Source organism: Ranitomeya variabilis, chromosome 5 (genome assembly GCF_051348905.1).
Source record: "Ranitomeya variabilis isolate aRanVar5 chromosome 5, aRanVar5.hap1, whole genome shotgun sequence".
Lineage (NCBI taxonomy): Eukaryota > Metazoa > Chordata > Amphibia > Anura > Dendrobatidae > Ranitomeya > Ranitomeya variabilis.
Genome location: NC_135236.1, coordinates 101868370 through 101886954, shown reverse-complemented (window position 1 = coordinate 101886954; position 18585 = coordinate 101868370). Strand labels below are relative to the sequence as shown.

The 18585-nt window shown below is 39.9% G+C and overlaps 1 protein-coding gene across 18 annotated transcripts in view; it reads left to right on the top strand.

Annotated features, from left to right (window-relative positions):
* The window catches only part of AAK1 (AP2 associated kinase 1), a 130878-nt gene that overhangs the window by 105805 nt on the left and 6488 nt on the right, over positions 1 to 18585 (top strand). For 6 of the 18 annotated variants that reach the window (XM_077263067.1, XM_077263066.1, XM_077263072.1 and 3 more), the window contains 2 exons: positions 2765 to 2869; positions 4936 to 6218. The exons of 5 other annotated variants lie outside the window; for them this stretch is intronic. In XM_077263067.1, coding sequence (XP_077119182.1) covers positions 2765 to 2869; positions 4936 to 5030 — 200 coding nt within the window. In that variant the 3' untranslated portion in view covers positions 5031 to 6218. Of the gene's footprint in view, positions 1 to 2764; positions 2870 to 4935; positions 6219 to 18585 lie in introns of those variants that run through there. 7 more of the 18 variants (XM_077263055.1, XM_077263063.1, XM_077263060.1 and 4 more) reach the window with 2 other exon arrangements.

Below are 18585 nucleotides of genomic sequence, written 5' to 3'. Positions count from 1 at the left end.
TTAGAGGGACGACCGGGTCTTGGTAGATTTGCAGTGGTATGATACTCCTTCCATTTCAATATGATCACTTGCACAGTGCTCCTTGGGATGTTTAAAGTTTTGGAAATCATTTTGTATCCAAATCCGGCTTTAAACTTCTCCACAACGGTATCATGGACCTGCCTGTTGTGTTCCTTGGTCTTCATGATGCTTTCTGTGCTTCAAACAGAAGCCTGAGACTATCACAGAGCAGAACTCTGAGACTATCACAGAGCAGGTGCATTTATACGGAGACTTGATTACACACAGGTGGATTATTTTTATCATCATTAGGCATTTAGGACAACATTGGATCATTCAGAGATCCACAATGAACTTCTGGAGTGAGTTTGCTGCACTGAAAGTAAAGGGGCCGAATAATATTGCACACCCCACTTTTCAGTTTTTGAATTTCCACAAAAATTTAAAATAACCAATAAATTTAATTCAACTTCATAATTGTTTTCCACTTGTTGATTCTTCACCAAAAATTGACATTTGGTATCTTTGTTTGAAGCATGATATGTGGGAAAAGGCATGACATGTTGTTAATTTTTAAATACTCCTTGGATAAAGAAAATCTGATATCAGGTTTCTATGGGCAAAACTAACTAAACTGAACAGCGAATAGCAATACACTTAGGGCGCAGTCAGACGGCCATGTAAGTCGTGTAATAATGAGAACAAGTGATATATTTACTAATGAACATTAGAAAAATTAATAAACATTAAAACGCCCATGGGGATTGTGACAAACCTGACAAGAAGAAAAATCCTTGGTGATAAGAATATCCTATCCAGACAGTCCAGTTGCGTAGATTGTAGTCATAAGAGGGATTACAATGGTAGATGCAAGAATAACCGTCAATATTGGCTATAACGTCCAAAGACTCCCAGTCTAGATTGACTGACAATACAAATTCTTTCTTGACACGGATTCCCAGAATTGGCATCAAATATCCATCATATATAGACATGTGTGCATATGTTTTACTACAGGAAATCAGTCTGTCAGGGAAAAAATGGACAACATCTCTGGCGGTGGAATCCATGCATAAAAAAAAAAAAAGCCTAGTGCCTTCAAAATAAGACCTATATTAGTACAGATACATAATATCCAAGTAATGATATTTAAAGTAATAGTGTTTAAATAATAAAGTGCTTAGTGCTCATGTTTTTTCGATACCTTAATGGTGTCACATAGCTCATGCGTGTTTCGCATCTTGCTTCATCACAAGGCGTGTCAAGCCTATCTTTCAAGCCTCATTTTTTTCCCAATCCTGAATAATTTTTGAAGGCCAATATAACCTGGTATGCGGTCACTTACATATAGATGATTTTCCCATATATCTATCCTTGTATAAATTAGTGGTAAGTTTTACCATTTTACCATTCAAGTGGATTTTTTGGACTTTAACAAAACTTGGCCGAGAGTAAGGGAATAGTGTAAAATAAGGAAATAGTAATTTCCCTCCAGCTCTGCTGGTCCCTGACAGATTAGTCATCCATCATTCACATGACTGCTTCAGCCAATCACTGCCCTCAGGAGTCACATGGCACGCATGCAAATGTAGCCCCTGAGGTCAGTGATTGGCTACAGACAGCAGTCACCCGAATGATGAAGAGCACTCCTCACTGCAGGACTGTAGGTGACCAGTTTCACAGCAATGTCCAGCAGGCAAATATTATTTTTCATTCTAACAGTCTCTAACTTTCAGCCAATTGTTGTAAAATCTTGTTATACCCATTTGATAAAAATGCCAAAAACTACTGATCTTGTTATTTTATTAGCAATATTACTCGATCCTACTCTTTAGTGCATGTTCTTTCTTTATCAGTGGAGGACTATGCTTAGCACATGTCCTATCACTCTCCATCCCGGTCTGCGTTAGTAATCAATTTTCCTCTTCTGGGGGGAACGTTTCCTTTAGTTATTGGATATAACAATAGTTAGAGAGCCACGTAGTCTTATATTCATCCACTTAGTTAAAATAAATAGTAATTTCCATACCGTCTTACTATGTAACACAACATTATTTTTTTTTAATTTATATTTTTTATTGGCGGTGTTGGTGACACGAATATATACAAAGAAATATAGGGGTGGCTGAAGGCACAAACATACGGCAACAGTAAAAAATAACGTCCTGAGGCCTATTCAGCTTAAAACCCCATACTTTTAAAGATATTTTATGATTGGGTCACATTTGGAAAGGGGAAATTATCTCTGTATCAGAACATAAATTTTTGTCTTTTCATGTACATGAAATTCTCTGCCAGTTGTTTGGAAACTTTACATTGGTAACAAAAAATTTTGTTTGTGCCAATTTAATATTTTTACATGGTTATCAGTTATTCTGAAGTCACATATGAGATTGTCCTTTTGTTGGTGCCACTATGGACACCTTAGGATTTAAGTGGACAGTCCGATCTCTTGGTGTGATTGTGTATTTCATGGTCATCCACTGAATCCATCGGCATCTTTAATTACATTTCTACTTCATGGGGAAATGTGGACGTGTTGGTATCTTTATATGTATGGGGTTGTCAGCAGGATCCATAGTGAGGACCTGAGAGCGTACGATGGGGCTCTTCACCACACACATCTCCTTGGCCATTCCCTTGTGTTGTTGTTTCCCGAGTTCCCCCCCGTACCCCGCTTGGCTCGTATGTAAAAATGCTAACAGGCTTCTCACTTTCGCTGTCTGAGCTTCCCGCTTCTCTCTTTCTCCTCCGCACGCTGCAGATGATACTAACCTCCTAACGGGCTTTGATATCCCGGATGACACAGAAAAAAGGGCTGATGATGAATTTGATCCTATTCCGGTACTGGTTTCCAAAAATTCCCAAGGTAAGACAGAAAAGGGAGATGATCAGTGGGGTCGAAGACTTTGAGTTAAAGCAAGTAATTGCCTTGCACCATTAAAGAACAAAGCGGACTTTTCTGGCATGAAGGGGTTAAAGCCGAGCCCTTAAAACTTCTGTAATTATCTGTCAGGGACCATAAACAAAATTGACCCAACTAAATTGGGTCACAAGTAACTTTCACAGTTATAAGACAAGGTCATCTTATAGCTGAGAAGGCGATGAAGTCGCATTGCGAGTCCTTGACCCGGTAACATAACACATTGATCTGTACATAACAGAGGGCAAATCAAACATTGGAAATTCAATAAAATAGGAAATTTGTGAATGTTGCCCAATGCCTTTTTTATATTGTATTAACCTGTAATATTAGTTTATTGGTGAAATTTAAAGTTTTTATTTTTTTTAAGAATTGTTTAGAAGGAAAAATTATATTTTCTCTTTAGGACCTGTCATTTTGTGTATTACACACGCAACCAATTGATTTGAATGGTCTCTATGCAATACTCCATTTTTGCTGTGGAGGCACTGCAGGGAAATCGAACAATCACTTCTGGGTTTCTTCACAGATTACAGCTGATCACTCAGGGTCCCAGCAGAATATGTATATTATATACACACGCGGTAGGAACTTCTATGGGAGACATATGGCAACTCCATATAACTTTGTATGGAGCTAAAATATGGTCACGTATGTGAGCAATTGTTTGCAAAGTTTTGGAACTTTATGTACCGCATTTAAAAAAAAAAAAATAATAAATAAAGAGAACCGGGATCTGTAGATTTTAGTTCGGGGTTCAACTCCTTGAATAGAAGCAATTTTCAGAAAATTACCAATTAAATAAATCTGGTACTGGTGTTTAAAAGTATTATTTAGAAATGTGTCATTTTTTTTATTACATATATAATAACGAACCATCTGTATATGTAAAAAAAGCTGAAATTTAGCAATTTTCACACTGGCCACTGTTGAATTTTTTTTTTTTAGACTCTTGCTTTTGTATCAGGAGATCCACATGTACATGAGCCACTATGGTCAGACTCTGACCCTATCTGTTGGCTTCAAGTGTTTTATGTGTGCAAAGGTCATTGTAAAGGGAATAAGAGTCTAAAAAAGTTCCTGTGACCATTGTAAAAACGGCAAGATTACAATTTTTTTTATATTCTTAAATTCATGATATAGACGGGAAAAATGGCACAATTTTAAAAATAAACAATACATGAACATAAAAACTTGATTTTAAACTGTCACTTTCTGATGATGGCTGCCCTTTAACATGTTATGACAATGGATAATACAGCCAAGGTCCTCTTAAAAAATGCATTGCTCTATGGTGAGACTGTCTAATCCCATGGTAAGTGTGTGGACGCATTAACCCCTATGTGCCAGAACAGATCGCACTGCTTAATTCCACCTGCTTTGAACAGCAATGAAATTGATGTTTCCGGGCTTGTTCACATTCAGCATTTTAATCACATAAAGGGGTTGTCTGGCTTAAAGCTATAGTCACTCTGTGACTGTAGACTTGTGACTCCTCACTGCGAGCTGTGAGGATTCTCCGATGCCGGGAGCGGCGGGCATTTGACCAGATACATGCGGTCACGTACCGACTAGATGGGTGCGACCTCACTCAATTTAGTTTATTGAGCGAGGCAGGACAGTGTCTAGTCCGCATGTGTCCAGGAGTATGAAAATTGCATACTTGCACTCACATGACCGCCGTAACCAGCATCGGCACCAGAGAATCCTCATAGCGTGTAATGTGCGCAATGTGAAGATTCACAAGTCTGCAGTCACATAGAATGGCTGCAGACTTGTAGCCTGAGATTGGACAACTCATTTAAGCTAAGTTTTACTATCCATCTACTTTCACTGGAAGCCAATAAATCTCCAAATAAAATGCCAGGTATGAACAAGCCCTTGTAGCTAACGTATGTATTACTGCTGTCTCTGCCCTCTCTCATTTCTGCTCTCTCACCTTCTACGCAAGCTTTCTGTTTTTGTTTTTTTCCAAACACATACTGAATCCCTCTCTTTCCCCCACTTTCCAGGTCCTCACGCTAATAACAGCAGTGGGAACTCTGAGTCCAGCCTACCAAACATGACCAGGTCACTCCTACTGGTGGATCAGCTCATAGACTTGTAAAGCGCGCACATGCTAGCTAACCTCCTAACCTCCCCTCCCCCACAGAGGAGTATCCCTGCATATATATATATATAGATAGATAGATATGTACATCTCTTTATTTTTTATTTCGACCTTCTGTGCACATCAGTATAGTGTGGATCTGCTATGGAGCCTCTGGCTGAATCTGAATACATATCCTTACCAGCTTTTTTTTGTTTTTGTTTTTTTTTGTCGTGTACAAACTGCTTCAGTCTTAAGTGATTAAAAAGACCTGTGGGATGGAAGGACTATGCTGGATTGGACGACTGTGTGTCGAGTGGGAGACAAAGAAAATCTTAAGCTGTGGATATGCGAAAATTCCATGTTTCTTGTTCAATTGCCGTACCCTATATCATTACATCTTATAAGCTGATGGGTTTTTTGTTTTTCTTTTAAAAACAAATCTAAATTTGCTTGCCTTGTCGTCTAAATGTTCTGAAAGAGTCACACCGGCCCGTCTATTTTGCTGTCCTGAGATACTCGTGTATGGGACAGAACATAACCAAATGACGGCACAGCTCATTTTTGACCTTGAGGATGGCGATGCTCGGGACTTTGCCTAAACATATCCAGTGTTAGTATTTGTATCTCAGGAAGCAGAATATATTAGATTTTTTGCTTAGAGGAGTTCACTTATATGTATTTTTTTTTTTTACAAAAAAATCTAATTAGTAATGCAGGGTGAGATGGGAATGCCAGGGATTGACAGCGTTGAGGCAGACCGCTTACTGTGAATACAGACTTCAGTAGCTAAATCCGGACAGCATATCCCTAACACTGTTTGAGGACCAAGAAGGGATTGCAGGATCGTTACCTTGCAGTTTCCTGTTTCGTAATGTAATGCTAATCAGATATTTTTTTTTTTTTTAATAAATGCAAGTGGAGAATTCCTTTCCATTTTTGTGTTCTATCTGGGATTCCACCGCCTGGCAACAGTAGTGTTTGGAATTCAATGAAATGTGGCGTATACCACACTAAACTGAAAATTCAAGGAGTTTGTGATGCTAATGGATCCATGTCTTCTGCTATGTTCTCTGATTTACTTCTGTTTCCTCCAACAAATTTTCTGAAGGAATAAAGAAAAGTCACGTTTGGCTGCTTGGCACTTGTAAAATGTGGAAATGTCATAGATTGATAACCAATTAAAGAGTTTCATTATTATTTGCATTTGTGACGTGCCACAATGGTCGGGGTATGTCAGCTAGCCTTGAAGGGTCATCATTCCCTATTTTGGAGGCCCAACACTGATTTAATAGGAACATTTGCTATTGTTTTTGCCATTTGGAGACTTAATTGGTGGCCAAGGCCAGTTCAATCTTGACCCCCCCCGCCACTGTAATTTTTACATATCTAGCTGTCTTGAAAGATAAATATTAAAAAAAAAAAAAAAAAAAAAAAAAAACTTGAGCTATCAGGTCTGATGTCATGGCTATTTGAAAGATCAATAATATACCGTATATCATATTTAAGTAGGGAATATAAGTGTATAGGCAGTAATGGTAATTGGAGAGATGTGTGAATGATCTGATGAGTGACCTGTATGATGTACGTAGAGATCAGGTGCTTTTATCTGGTTATTTTTGGTGTACCAAAGCTTGCTATGCAGACTGGACCTCTTCTGTAAACTGCCGGTTTACATTGCACATGATTTGCCTACGTTCATTTATATAAAATAAATATTGAGGAGCAGAGGGCTTCAGAAACACCGTAACATCATTTCAGATAAATATCACTTTCTGGAAGGATAACACAAGGTTATAAAACATATGAACTCCTGATATTTGCAGTAGACAGATTTGCCTTTTGCTTGTGTGCATCATTTTTGTACATAAATGGTTTTTTTCTGGACATGCTTCCTTTAGATTTGGGATACCTGTATGAAATCCTATGAAACCTTGATAATTGGCTACAGTCTCACCCAACGAATAATCCCCTTATAAATAAAGTTGGAATAAAGTTCTCCATGATGGTTTAACAGCTTTCCCCAACATCAATTTCTGTGAATCGGGGAAGGGATTATAGTATTAGATGAAGTTGAGGGTAAACTTAAGGCTGTAGAAGTGTTCCAGAAGTGGCTCTACAGCAGAAAATTGTGGCTGGGACCAAGAACTGATTTCAATATGTTCCCTTCCCCTTTAGAAGCCTTTCTTTGCCATATATATATATGTGCTATGACGAGTCATAACATTGAGTCTAATCAAATATGAGGCTGTAAAAACGAAGATTTCTCATTAATCAAGATGAAGGTAAAAAATGTCTTTTTGAAGTGTTGGCCAATATTTCCTACAAACGGAGAACATTTCTGTTCAGACCACACATGATGGACACACTGGATCTACAATGTAGGAGAGACCTCTTTGCTGTCAGAAAACGGAGAACAATACTGCAGGACTCGTTTTTTCTAATCTGTAATCTAATCTGGTATTTGGTAGTGATGGAGCTAACCAAGAGAGCGGTACACTTTCAAAACCCATAGGCCAAAAAAAAAAATCTATGAAATTTCATCAGTAATTCTGGTATTCAGTTTCCTCGTGATTCCTTGAGACACTTTTTTTCTTTGCTTTCTTTCTGCACTCCATTGTGTGCACCAAATAGGAAGTTTGGTTTGGGATGAAGAGCAGCCCTTGGCTATGAAGTACATATCAATACTGTTGTGCTGTTGTTCGCGTAACACCTTAAGAGGAGCCTCTTTCCTGTAGAATATAATGGATTGTGAGACCCTCAACCTGTCCTATACCTACTATCCAAGTGATGTTCAGCTCTTCTGTGATCTAAATAAATTGTCTAGAAGGCACAGGAGTCAACCTTTCTTGGTGACTGTTTCCCCGGTAAAACATTTTCTTTCAAGAAGTGAAGTTAGCACCTATTCATAGGATTAGGAATTCTACCACTAGGACTCCTGCCAATTTCGAGGACGGGGCTATGAAGATCATCTTCTCAACGGAGTATTTGCGCCTTTGCTCCATTTATTCTCAATGGGCGTGCCGGAGATAGTGAAGTGCTCTACTTGTCGATCTTATTTTCACTGTACCGGGTTCCTATGAATGGAGTCTAGGTGTGTGCTTGACCTCCGCTGCACTTTTTGGAGCCCCAGTTATCATCAATTGGATCCCCATCGATCTGGAAGATATCCCCCATCCATGGGGTAGGGAATAACTTCACATCTTGGGACCAACCCTTTAAATTTACAAAAATGGCAAAAATAAAGGAAGAAAGTCCAAATCCGAATATAAATGTCTAATTATGATGACAAAAATATGCACGTTGTCCCTAGCAAATGGGCATAACCAGTCGTTCTGATATTATCTCCCTCCTAGCATCGAAGACCTTAACATTGCAGAATTTCCCAGCACAATATGTCAGTCTGTGGATCTGCCATCTCTTACATTGTACTGGTGACCTCCACCTCTTTACTCTGCATGGGGGGATACTTGTGTGGGCCGATATGCTTCTATTATTTCTGTTATTTAAGAAAAAGTATTTAAAGCTGTATCTGTGCGTATGTGTGCGTGCGCGTGTCCTGCAAGATCAGTGTAACCTTTGTTTGTGCAGATGTCCGTGCGAGTTTCCTATATATCTGTATCCTGTACACAAGATGTACAACTTGTTGGGTGGTCTATCGCTGTCTCTGGGAAGCTCTCCATGCAATGTACTGGATTTTGTTTTCTGTACATAGAATTATAAGCCTTCTAAGTCTGCGGGGATCTCCTCTGTATAACAAATTTCTACCTGTGTCCAATACACTGATCTTAACTTTATTCTTATGTATTGTATGGAAAGAAAAAAAAGTTTTCTCAACCCGAGATAATTTATCATTATTGTAGGCAAATAAAAATAAATTCCTTTAGTGAAGTGGTTGGTAGAATTTTGACGTGTGTATATATAAATATATAAATATATTTTAGTTCCTGCTCCTCTCTGTCTTATCAGTTCAGATTCCCTCCAGGTCTTGAAATTTTCCAAAAAAGTAAAAAAAGAAATAAAGTTAACTTAGAGATGGAAATAAAAGCAAAAATGTCATTTACAACCTGCACATTTCCTGATTGTATAGTAGATTCCAATCTATTTCTGTGAATTAAAGTATTTTAAAGAATGGCAATGGCCTCGGACTTGTGTGGTTTTAATCAGAGGTTTGTGTGAAGTCTTTCTTCTAATGGAACTCGTGGTAACGCTTTCCATATAAATTACGTTATAAAGTATGTGAACAAATTCAGTTGGTGATATATTAAGTATTAAAAAAAAAATATATATATATATATATATATATATATATATATATATATATATATGTCATCTTCCATAGTGTAATTAAAAATCCCCAGGTTCATGGTATGTGAATCCATGACCCCAAAAAATGGCTTAAGGATGTTAGAGAAAATCAATAAATAAATACTAAATGTGCAAAAATTTCCAGACATCAACATAATAGAAAAAATTGGAACAGCACAAATCCTTTACTTATCTTCGGGTGCAAGGCCCAGGCAACCCGTCCCTTGGTTGCTTTCAGTCCATATAAGTCACAAAAATAGGCAGCACTCCATATTCTCAAGATAATCTGCAGGTCTTTATGAGCCCACATCTCGTGCAACGTTTCAGCTCTCAACTGAGCCTTTCTCAAGCAACAAACAGACCTTTTGACAGTGTATATATACTGCTATGCAGAGGTCTAGAATGGATGCGCCTGACTCGAAGGGGTGAGGGGCACCCTATAGACACTGTATGAGTGCCAGGTGAGGATCTGAATCAAGATACTCTCTGTTAGCTCAAGGTAGGATTATGCACATCTCACATTGGTCCTTATGGCATATGAGCAGCTGAGCTGCCTTAGTGAACATAGAAATGGATAAAATGGATTTTACCATAAGGGTTAAAGAATGTATTCTATATTATAGTGCTGGCATTATTGATATATAGGCACTTGGTGGCACTTTATTTATTTATTCTTATATAATGTGGCCCTGAAAATGCCATATACAACACTAAGTGATGTTGAGTAATATCGCTGCCATAGGCGCTACGGCGCATGCGCTTTAAGTCCTGAAGGAACTAGATTCCATTACCAAGATGGGGATCATGAGCGCTACTGCGCAGGCGCGTTATGACAAATGGAGAATAGTGGCTCCTATTGACCCTCTATATATATGTGACCATGAGTCACAGGAAAACATTGGAGTTTATTATCAATATAGAGACTCCGAGCGCTACTGCGCAGGCGCAATACGCCGTGTGGAAAATAGCGGTTCTTATTGGCCCTCTACCTAACACGTGATCATGAGTCACATAGGAGGATTAGGACATGCGCAGTAGCTGTCCGGGGACGCCGAAAACATGCTGCCTCCTCCTTGAAAGCTATGTCTCTCCAAGGGTATGTTTAATTCAGTAATTGTCCTATATGATTTTAATAGTACACCGCTGGCACTTAATACACTTTATGATGCAATGTAATTGTCCGTAAATTTATGAAGTTCACTGATTGGCTGCACAGAGGGGATGTTGGGGAAATGTCCCTCTATATATACACTGTCAAAAGGTCTGTTTGTTGCTTGAGAAAGGCTCAGTTGAGAGCTGAAACGTTGCACGAGATGTGGGCTCAATAAAGACCTGCAGATTATCTTGAGAATATGGAGTGCTGCCTATTTTTGTGACTTATATGGACTGAAAGCAACCAAGGGACGGGTTGCCTGGGCCTTGCACCCGAAGATAAGTAAAGGATTTGTGCTGTTCCAATTTTTTCTAATATATATATATATATATATATATATATATATATATATATATATATATATATATATATATATATATATATATATATATATATATATATATTAATGTATTTTTCAGATTATAAGATGCACTTTTGTTCCCCCAAATTTTGGGGGAAAGTGGGGGGTGCGTCTTATAATCCGAATCTGTGTGCTGTGCTGTAGAGGAGGGGGGCGGCTCTGGAGTGGTGCCAGGGGGCTTGGGAGGGCTGGCTGCGGGCCGTAGAGACAGCAGGAGGTCCTGTGCTCCCACTCATTAGCCTCATGTAATATTCATTGCACCTGCTGTCCATCACCTCAGTGCTGAAGCCGCGCTGAGTTGATTCACAGGGGAGCAGCGAATATTACATGTGCCTGCACTATCCCCCCCCCCCCCCCTCTGCCATCATGGATATGGCCCCCACGTCACTCTTGTATGCCCCTACTGCAGGCAGGCACATGATAAAATAACAAACACTTAACTCACCTTCTGGTGATAGCTCTGTGCTCCCAGCTCCTTTGTTGTGCTTTTGTGTATATTGCCCAGTCACGTAGTATACAGCACAGAGCCACGTAGTATACTGCCCAGTCACGTAGTATATTGGGCAGTCACGTAGTATGCACCGTATCCCTGTTAAAAAAAAGTGTGTGTGTGTGTGTGTGTGTGTGTGTGTGTGTGTGTATATGTATGTATGTTTGTATGTGTGTATGTATATATATGTGTATGTGTGTGTGTATATGAGTGTATGTGTGTATATATATGTGTGTGTGTGTGTATGTGTTTTTGTATGTACTGTATATGTTTGTATATGTGTGTGTATGTGTATACAGTCATGGCCAAAAGTATTGACACCCCTGCAATTCTGTCAGATAATACTGTTTTTCCTGAAAATGATTGCAATCACAAATTCTTTGGTATTATTATCTTCATTTAATTTGTCTTAAATGAAAAAACACAAAAGAGAATGAAGCAAAAAGCAAAACATTGATCATTTCACACACAACTCCAAAAATGGGCCAGACAAAAGTATTGGCACCCTCAGCCTAATACTTGGTTGCACAACCTTTAGCCAAAATAACTGCGACCAACCGCTTCCGGTAACCATCAATGAGTTTCTTACAATGCTCTACTGGAATTTTAGACCATTCTTCTTTGGCAAACTGCTCCAGGTCCCTGATATTTGAAGGGTGACTTCTCCAAACTGACATATTTAGATCTCTCCACAGGTGTTCTATGGGATTCAGGTCTGGACTCATTGCTGGCCACCTTAGAAGTCTCCAGTGCTTTCTCTCAAACCATTTTCTAGTGCTTTTTGAAGTGTGTTTTGGGTCATTGTCCTGCTGGAAGACCCATGACCTCTGAGGGAGACCCAGCTTTCTCACACTAGGCCCTACATTATGCTGCAAAATTTGTTGGTAGTCTTCAGACTTCATAATGCCATGCACACGGTCAAGCAGTCCAGTGCCAGAGGCAGCAAAGCAAACCCCAAAACATCAGGGAACCTCTGCCATGTTTGACTGTAGGGACCGTGTTCTTTTCTTTGAATGCCTCTTTTTTTTCTCCTGTAAACTCTGTTGATGCCTTTGCCCAAAAAGCTCTACTTTTGTCTCATCTGACCAGAGAACATTCTAACAAAACACGTTTTAGGCTTTTTCAGGTAAGTTTTGGCAAACTCCAGCCTGGCTTTTTTATGTCTCGGGGTAAGAAGTGGGGTCTTCCTGGGTCTCCTACCATACAGTCTCTTTTCATTCAGATGCCGACGGATAGTACGGGTTGACACTGTTGTACCCTCGGACTGCAGGGCAGCTTGAACTTGTTTGGATGTTAGTCGAGGTTCTTTATCCAACATCCGCACAATCTTGCGTTGAAATCTCTTGTCAATTTTTCTTTTCCGTCCACATCTAGGGAGGTTAGCCACAGTGCCATGGGCTTTAAACTTCTTGATGACACTGCGCACGGTAGACACAGGAACATTCAGGTCTTTGGAGATGGACTTGTAGCCTTGAGATTGCTCATGCTTCCTCACAATTTGGTTTCTCAAGTCCTCAGACAGTTCTTTGGTCTTCTTTCTTTTCTCCATGCTCAATGTGGTACACACAAGGACACAGGACAGAGGTTGAGCCAACTTTAACCCCTTAATCCCGTTTGACGTACTATCCCGTCAAGGTGACCTGGGACTTAATTCCTGGTGACGGGATAGTACGTCATACGCGATCGGCCGCACTCACGGGGGGAGCGCGGCCGATCGCGGCCGGGTGTCAGCTGCCTATCGCAGCTGACATCCGGCACTATGTGCCAGGAGCGGTCACGGACCGCCCCCGGCACATTAACCCCCGGCACACCGCGATCAAACATGATCGCGATGTGCCGGCGGTGCAGGGAAGCATCGCGCAGGGAGGGGGCTCCCTGCGGGCTTCCCTGAGCCCCCCGCAGCAACGCGATGTGATCGCGTTGCTGCGAGGGTCTTACCTCCCTCCCTGCAGGCCCCAGACCCGGATCCAAGATGGCCGCGGATCCGGGTCCTGCAGGGAGGGAGGTGGCTTCACAGAAGCCTGCTCAGAGCAGGCACTGTGAAGCAGCCTGCACTTCTCGCAGATCGGTGATCTGTCAGAGTGCTATGCAAACTGACAGATCACCGATCTGTAATGTCCCCCCCTGGGGCAAAGTAAAAAAGTAAAAAAAAAAATTTCCAAATGTGTAAAAAAAAATTAAAAAAAAATATTCCAAAATAATGAAAAAAAAATATATATATTATTCCCATAAATACATTTCTTTATCTAAATAAAATAAAAAAAACAATAAAAGTACACATATTTAGTATTGCCGCGTCCGTAACGACCCGACCTATAAAACTGGCCCACTAGTTAAGCCCTTCAGTAAACACCGTAAGAAAAAAAAAAAAAAAAACGAGGCAAAAAACAACGCTTTATTACCATACCGCCGAACAAAAAAGTGGAACAACACGCGATCAAAAAGACAGATATAAATAACCATGGTACCGCTGCAAACGTCATCTTGTCCCGCAAAAAACAAGCCGCCATACAGCATCATCAGCAAAAAAATAAAAAAGTTATAGTCCTGAGAATAAAGCGATACCAAAATAATAATTTTTTCTATAAAATAGTTTTTATCGTATAAAAGCGCCAAAACATAAAAAAATGATATAAATGAGATATCGCTGTAATCGTACTGACCCGACGAATAAAACTGCTTTATCAATTTTACCAAACGTGGAACGGTATAAACGCCTCCCCCAAAAGAAATTCATGAATAGCTGGTTTTTGATCACTCTGCCTCACAAAAATCGGAATAAAAAGCGATCAAAAAATGTCACGTGTCTGAAAATGTTACCAACAAAAACGTCAACTCGTCCCGCAAAAAACAAGACCTCATGTGACTCTGTGTACTTAAATATGGAAAAATTATAGCTCTCAAAATGTGGTAACGCAAAAAATATTTTTTGCAATAAAAAGCGTCTTTCAGTGTGTGACGGCTGCCAATCATAAAAATCCGCTAAAAAACCCGCTATAAAAGTAAATCAAACCCCCCTTCATCACCCCCTTAGTTAGGGAAAAATAAAAAAATTAAAAAAAATGTATTTATTTCCATTTTCCCATTAGGGTTAGGGTTGGGGCTAGGGTTGGGGCTACAGTTAGGGTTGGGGCTAAAGATAGGGTTAGGGTTTGGATTACATTTACGGTTGGGAATAGGGTTGGGTGTGTCTGGGTTAGGGGTGTGGTTAGGGTTACTGTTGGGATTAGAGTAAGGGGTGTGTTTGGATTAGGGTATCAGTTATAATTGGGGGGTTTCCACTGTTTAGGCACATCAGGGGCTCTCCAAACGGGACATGGCATCCGATCTCAATTCCAGCCAATTCTGCGTTGAAAAAGGAAAACAGTGCTCCTTCCCTTCAGAGCTCTCCCGTGTGCCCAAACAGGGGTTTACCCCAACATATGGGATATCAGCGTACTCAGGACAAACTGGACAACAACTTTTGGGGTCCAATTTCTCCTGCTACCCTTGTGAAAATACAAAACTGGGGGCTAAAAAATCATTTTTGTGAAAAAAAAAAAGAATTTTTATTTTCACGGCTCTGCGTTATAAACTGTAGTGAAACACTTGGGGGTTCAAAGTTCTCACAACACATCTAGATAAGTTCCTTGGGGGGTCTAGTTTCCAATATGGGGTCACTTGTGGGGGGTTTGTACTGTTTGGGTACATCAGGGGCTCTGCAAATGCAACGTGATGCCTGCAGACCAATCCATTTAAGTCTGCATTCCAAATGGCGCTCCTTCCCTTCCGAGCTCTGTCATGCGCCCAAACAGTGGTTCCCCCCCACATATTGGGTATCAGCGTACTCAGGATAAATTGGACAACAACTTTTGGGGTCCAATTTATCCTGATACCCTTGTGAAAATACAAAACTGGGGGCTAAAAAATCATTTTTGTGAAAAAAAAAAGAATTTTTATTTTCACGGCTCTGCATTATAAACTGTAGTGAAACACTTGGGGGTTCAAAGCTCTAAAAACACATCTAGATAAGTTCCTTATGGCGTCTACTTTCCAAAATGGTGTCACTTGTGGGGGTTTTTAATGTTTAGGCACATCAGGGGCTCTCCAAACGCAACATGGCATCCCATCTTAATTCCAGTCAATTTTGCATTGAAAAGTAAAATAGCGCTCCTTCCCTTCCGAGCTCTGCTATGCGCCCAAACAGTGGTTTACCCCCACATATGGGGCATCGTTGTACTCAGGACAAATTGCACAACAACTTTTGTGGTCTAATTTCTAATCTTAACTTTGGGGAAATAAAAAAATGGGGGCGAAAAGATCATTTTTGTGAAAAAATATGATTTTTTTATTTTTACGGCTCTGCATTATAAACTTCTGTGAAGCCCTTGTTGGGTCAAAGTGCTCAACACACATCTAGATAAGTTCCTTAGGGGGTCTACTTTCCAAAATGGTGTTACTTGTGGGGGGTTTCAATGTTTAGGCACATCAGGGGCTCTCCAAACGCAACATGGCGTCCCATCTCAATTCCAGTCAATTTTGCATTGAAAAGTCAAATGGCGCTCCTTCCCTTCCGAGCTCTGCCCTGCGCCCAAACAATGGTTTACACCCACATATGGGGTATCAGCGTACTCAGGACAAATTGCACAACAATTTTTGGGGTCCAATTTCTTCTCCTACCCTTGGGAAAATAAAAAATTGGGGGCGAAAAGATCATTTTTGTGAAAAAATATGATTTTTTATTTTTACGGCTCCGCATTATAAACTTCTGTGAAGCACTTGTTGGGTCAAAGTGCTCACCACACATCTAGATAAGTTCCTTAGGGGGTCTACTTTCCAAAATGGTGTCACTTGTGGGGGGTTTCAATGTTTAGGCACATTAGGGGCTCTCCAAATGCAACATGCGTCCCATCTCAATTCCAGTCAATTTTGCATTGAAAAGTCAAATGGCGCTCCTTTCCTTCCGAGCTCTGCCATGTGCCCAAACAGTGGGTTACCCCCACATATGGGGTATCAGCGTACTCAGGACAAATTGTACAACAACTTTTGGGGTCTATTTTCTCCTGTTACCCTTGGTAAAATAAAACAAATTGGATCTGAAATAAATTTTGTGTGAAAAAAAGTTAAATGTTCATTTTTATTTAAACATTCCAAAAATTCCTGTGAAACACCTGAAGGGTTAATAAACTTCTTCAGAGTGGTTTTGAGTACCTTGAGGGGTGCAGTTTTTAGAATGGTGTCACACTTGGGTATTTTCTATCATATAGACACCTCAAAGTGACTTCAAATGAGATGTGGTCCCTAAAAAAAAATGGTGTTGTAAAAATGAGAAATTGCTGGTCAACTTTTAACCCTTATAACTCCGTCACAAAAAAAAATTTTGGTTCCAAAATTGTGCTGATGTAAAGTAGACATGTGGGAAATGTTACTTATTAAGTATTTTTCATGACATATGTCTGTGATTTAAGGGCATAATAATTCAAAGTTGGAAAATTGCGAAATTTTCAAAATTTTCGCCAAATATTCGTTTTTTTCACAAATAAACGCAAGTTATATCGAATAAATTTTACCACTAACATGAAGTACAATATGTCACGAGAAAACAATGTCAGAATCGCCAAGATCCGTTGAAGCGTTCCAGAGTTATAACCTCATAAAGGGACAGTGGTCAGAATTGTAAAAATTGGCCCGGTCATTAACGTGCAAACCACCCTCGGGGCTTAAGGGGTTAATCCATGTTAACTGGCTGCAAGTGTGGTTTAGTTATTGCCAACACCTGTTAGGTGCCACAGGTAAGTTACAGGTGCTGTTAATTACACAAATTAGAGAAGCATCACATGATTTTTCAAACAGTGCCAATACTTTTGTCCACCCCCTTTTTTATGTTTGGTGTGGAATTATATCCAATTTGGCTTTAGGACAATTCTTTTTGTGTTTTTTCATTTAAGACAAATTAAATGAATGATACCAAAGATAATAATAATACCAAAGAATTTGTGTTTGCAATCATTTTCAGGAAGAAACTGAGTATTATCTGACAGAATTGCTGGGGTGTCAATACTTTTGGCCATGACTGTATGCATGTATGTATGTGTGTATATTTGTGTATGTGTGTAAATGTATATGTATGTGTATATGTATGTATGTGTATATCCTACTATATAATTGTCTAAGGGGTACTTCCGTCTGTCTGTCCCGGATATTCATTGGTCGCGACTCGCGACCTCTGTCTGTCATGGAATCCAAGTCGCTGATTGGTCGTGGCAAAACGCCCACGACCATTGCCATGACCAATCAGCGACGCGCACAGTCCGGAAGAAAATGGCCGCTCCTTACTCCCCGCACTCACTGCCCGGCGCCCGCATACACCCCTCCGGTCACCGCTCACACAGGGTTAATGCCGGCGGTAACGGACCGCGTTATGCTGCGGGTAACGCACTCAGTTACCGCTGCTATTAACCCTGTGTAACCAAGTTTTTTACTATTGACGCAGCCTATGCAGCGTCAATAGTAAAAACATCTAATGTTAAAAATAATTAAAAAAAATTAAAAATGATTATATACTCACCTACGCCGCCTTTCCTGCTCCTCGCGATGCAAGCGACACGTTCCGGTGGCAAGGATGGCCTGGCAGAAGGACCTGCCATGACGTCACGGTCATGTGACCGCGACGTCATCACAAGGCCCTGCGCGGAAAGGACCTGCCGTGACGTCATTATATCCAATTTGGCTTTAGGACAATTCTTTTTGTGTTTTTTCATTTAAGACAAATTAAATGAGACAATAATAACAAAAAATCTGTGTTTGCAATCATTTTCAGGACGAAACTGAGTATTATCTGACAGAATTGCAGGGGTGTCAATACTTTTGGCCACAACTGTATGTGTGTATATGTATGTATATGAGTGTATGTGTATATGTATGTACTGTATATGTGTATATATAATCTTTATCAGTCATGGCCTAAAGTGTTGGCACTTTTGAAAAGTATCAGAAAATGAAGTATTTCTCCCTGAAAATTGTTGGAATTGAACATGTTTTATTATACACATGTATTTCCTTTTTTCTTTATTACTGGGTAACACTATTTTTGCGTATGTGGACCTCCACGGACTCCTGAGGTCACTGACCGGAAACAGTTTAAGGGCTATGTTTACACTTTGCTTTTTTTGCTGCTTCTTTTTTTGCAGGCAAAAATCTGCTTTCTTGACAGTGAAGAAGCTGGTTAAAAAAGGAGCTTTTTGCTGTGTTGTTTGTTTTTTTTTTAATTGTCTCTTGTGCA